At 51.5% G+C, this 2,984-nt stretch overlaps 1 protein-coding gene across 1 annotated transcript; it reads right to left on the bottom strand.

Moving 5' to 3' along the window:
• Nucleotides 1-564: 564 nt before the first annotated feature.
• Nucleotides 565-2,722, bottom strand: GUITHDRAFT_142056 (hypothetical protein; the record flags this gene model as incomplete). Its single annotated transcript, XM_005828280.1, has 10 exons — nt 565-741; nt 785-821; nt 862-1,091; nt 1,174-1,210; nt 1,357-1,499; nt 1,552-1,618; nt 1,671-1,712; nt 1,774-1,820; nt 1,866-2,061; nt 2,112-2,722. The coding sequence occupies 10 exons, from the start codon at nt 2,720-2,722 to the stop codon at nt 565-567; spliced, it is 1,587 nt and encodes a 528-aa protein (XP_005828337.1).
• Between the last annotated feature and the right edge of the window lie 262 nt (nt 2,723-2,984).

The following is a 2,984-nucleotide window of genomic DNA, read 5'->3' as shown; positions in this document are numbered from 1 at the left end:
TATATATATATATATCTATATATGCATATATACATATATATATATATATACGGAGGTATAGGAGGAGGAGGAGGACCTGGTTCATCCAAGGAAACAACTCAAAGGCTGTGACGTCAGGCCAGATGACGCGAAAGGCCTCGAGGTGAGCAGATTTGAGACCATCGACGGCGAGGTAAAGACTCTGAGGTGATGAGAAGTGAGAGGAGAGAAGAGAGAAGAGAGAAGAGAGAAGAGAGAAGAGAGAGGAGAGGGCAAGAGAAAAGAGGGAGGACGGGAAGGAAAGAATGATGGCAGGGGTGGAATGAGATGTGAGGGAGAGAGAAGGAAGGTAAGGCGAGAAGAAAGGAGAGAAGGGGAGGGGAGGAAGGGAAGGGAGGGGAGAGAATGTGGGGGGTGCAGGGGTGGGAAGAGCAGAGCAGAGCAGAGCAGAGGGGAGGAGGAGAAGAGGAGAGGAAGGGATGGGATGGTATGACTTCATCAGGTTTGATCTTTGTCATCATCTTCTCCATCAATCTCCCCATCTCTTCCTGTCCAGCGAAGTCAAGGGCAACAAGGTCAACCACGTCAAGTCACCGGCGTCATCTCCCCATCAAATTTTCGTCCCCATGCTATCAGGCATGTGAAGGGACGAGAGAGCTGAGAAATGGTGTGGTTGATGTGCCTTCGGATTTCTTCTCTCTCCCTCACTCCCCTCGCCCAGTCCTCCTCGAACTTCTCCCTCTCCTCCTCGCTCCCGAACCCCTTCACAAGTTTCACCATCCGTTCAGTCCTCCTCCTCTCCTACCTGCACTCGCCCGAGCAAGCTCTCCAACGACAACACCCTGCGTCCCATCAACGACTATCGCAAGAGCTCCATCTCACCTCTCCTCTTCGTGTCGACTCCCTTTCCCGAACCACCTCCTGATCTCCTCTTCCGACGCTCCTGCGCTGCCGTCACCTCCACCACCATGAGAGACAAACTTTACACCGTCGTCGTGTTTTGAAGTGAAGATCAGATCTCCTTCGTCCTCGTGGTCATACTTGTCAGCCTTTACGTTGATCTTCATCTTTGCTTCTTCGATGCGTCCGCCACCTCTGCTCGTCCTGGTCAGCTCCAACGCTCGTCACAGTCTCGTCGAGACCTCGGGGAGTCTGCGGGTTGAGAAGGAAACTGTGTTCTCGCACGGGGAAGACCTGAGGGTCCAGCTCGATGAACTCCTCGACAGTACACCTGATCGCAGGTAGAGGAGAGAGAACGGGAGGGGAGGGGAGGAGATTGGAGGGAAGAGGAGAGGAAGAGGAAGAGGAAGAGGAAGAGGAAGAGGAAGAGGAAGAGGAAGAGGAGTTAATATTTCATCAAACCTCATTGCTTCTCACCAATCCGATGATCCCGAATAAACTCCATCGACTTTGTTGTACAAGCAGAACAGCGGGAGAATAACGATTCTATTCAGCATCCTTCCCATCAACATCGCTGATTTCAAAGACGCCATCTCATGTACGATCCCCAAGAGGGGATCCTGAAGGAAACAAGCAGGTCAGACAACCAACACATCAACAAAGACATGTTACCTGGACGTTATCAAAAAGAAGGTATTTTGCAGTCTCGTTCTGATAGTAAGACGGAGGGTCAAGGTACCTGAATCATCGTATCAACACACGATGAGTGTCAAGGGAAGTTGTATCTTCACCACAAGAGGTGCTCTCTGAATCTATGTCTCTTGCTCAACACACTGAACAAGGCAATCATCAGGAACTTCTTCACACCTACAACTTCCAAGTCATCACACACACCCCGTGATGTGGTTGTTCTGCACGACAGCAGATTTCATCCCCAACATCTGACACTCGTATCAGGCAAACCATCCTGATCCTCCCCTTCTCACCTGAGGAGCTCTCTCAGAAAAGTACAAGGCGCCATTGCAGAACAGCAGAGGATCCATCAGTTTGTACTTGTACCCCTCGGCCTCTTTCCTCGACAGCACGGCATTGAAGGCAAACTGATCATGCTTCTCGGGATGATCGTCGATGTACTTGATCGTCTCTTTCAGTAGCGCGCAGTTCTCAGGGAACTTGCTGCACCTGCTCCTCCTCTGTCACGTCCCTCGCTCTCCTCCTCCTCTCCTCCTCACCTCCTCATGTAGAAGAAACCAGCCATTACCATTAGCGGACTGTCCTTCCCTTTGGGCAGGAACGGCGTGTCGTAGGCCAGCTCAGCAGCGCTGTCAGCATCGAGGAAGACGAAGGGGTCGGTGTTGAAGACAGAGTCGACGTCTGTCAGCCAGACGTCGAAGTCTTGTTCAAGCAGCTCCACAACATAGCGCAACCTGATCTCCATGATGTTTCGAAACGTCTTCGACCCGTGATGCTGCGACTTGGCGTCTGTCGTACCCATCGAGGCGTTGTAGTAGGAGGTGACATGGTGCCTCGTGAAGTGAAGGTGTGCTTCCTCGTCCAATGCCACTAGGAGGAAGTTCTCTACCTCAGCATGGCGCAGGCTCAAGACCCAGTTGAAGGCAAACTTGCTGTATCCCTTGTTAGCAAACCCAAGGATGATACTTCGCTTGCAAGACTGATGCTTGCATTTGGAGGCTTGAGCGCTGACCAGCTCTGAGAGGGGAACGGGATCCTCATCTGCAATCTGCTCTCCGATGCACTGCATTCCGAAGAAGTCGACGAGGGAGAGCAGGAGCAAAGCTTTGAGAGCAAAACCTCCAGCTCTCGAAATCCGCTTCCATCCCATCTGTCCATGCACGTCATAAAAGGTGGGACTGTTCTCGTTGCGATTCTGTTCTCTACTATCACATGATTATGAAGACAAATTCAAACATGCTAGCACATCCCACCATCTGCCTCTCCCACGATCGCTGTCCTCCTAGCATGCGCTACATCCATTGCTTCCCTCCTTCCCCTCGAAATCTCCAGCATCATGTTTCATCGTAACCTCGTCTCTGTCTTCTTCTACAGTCTCTACTTCCTCCATCTTCCCTCTCCTCCTCCTCCTC

Source organism: Guillardia theta (assembly GCF_000315625.1).
Source record: "Guillardia theta CCMP2712 unplaced genomic scaffold GUITHscaffold_60, whole genome shotgun sequence".
In the NCBI taxonomy this organism is placed as follows: domain Eukaryota; class Cryptophyceae; order Pyrenomonadales; family Geminigeraceae; genus Guillardia; species Guillardia theta.
Note: the sequence above shows the minus strand (reverse complement) of the source record. Positions and strands in the feature narration are given on the sequence as shown.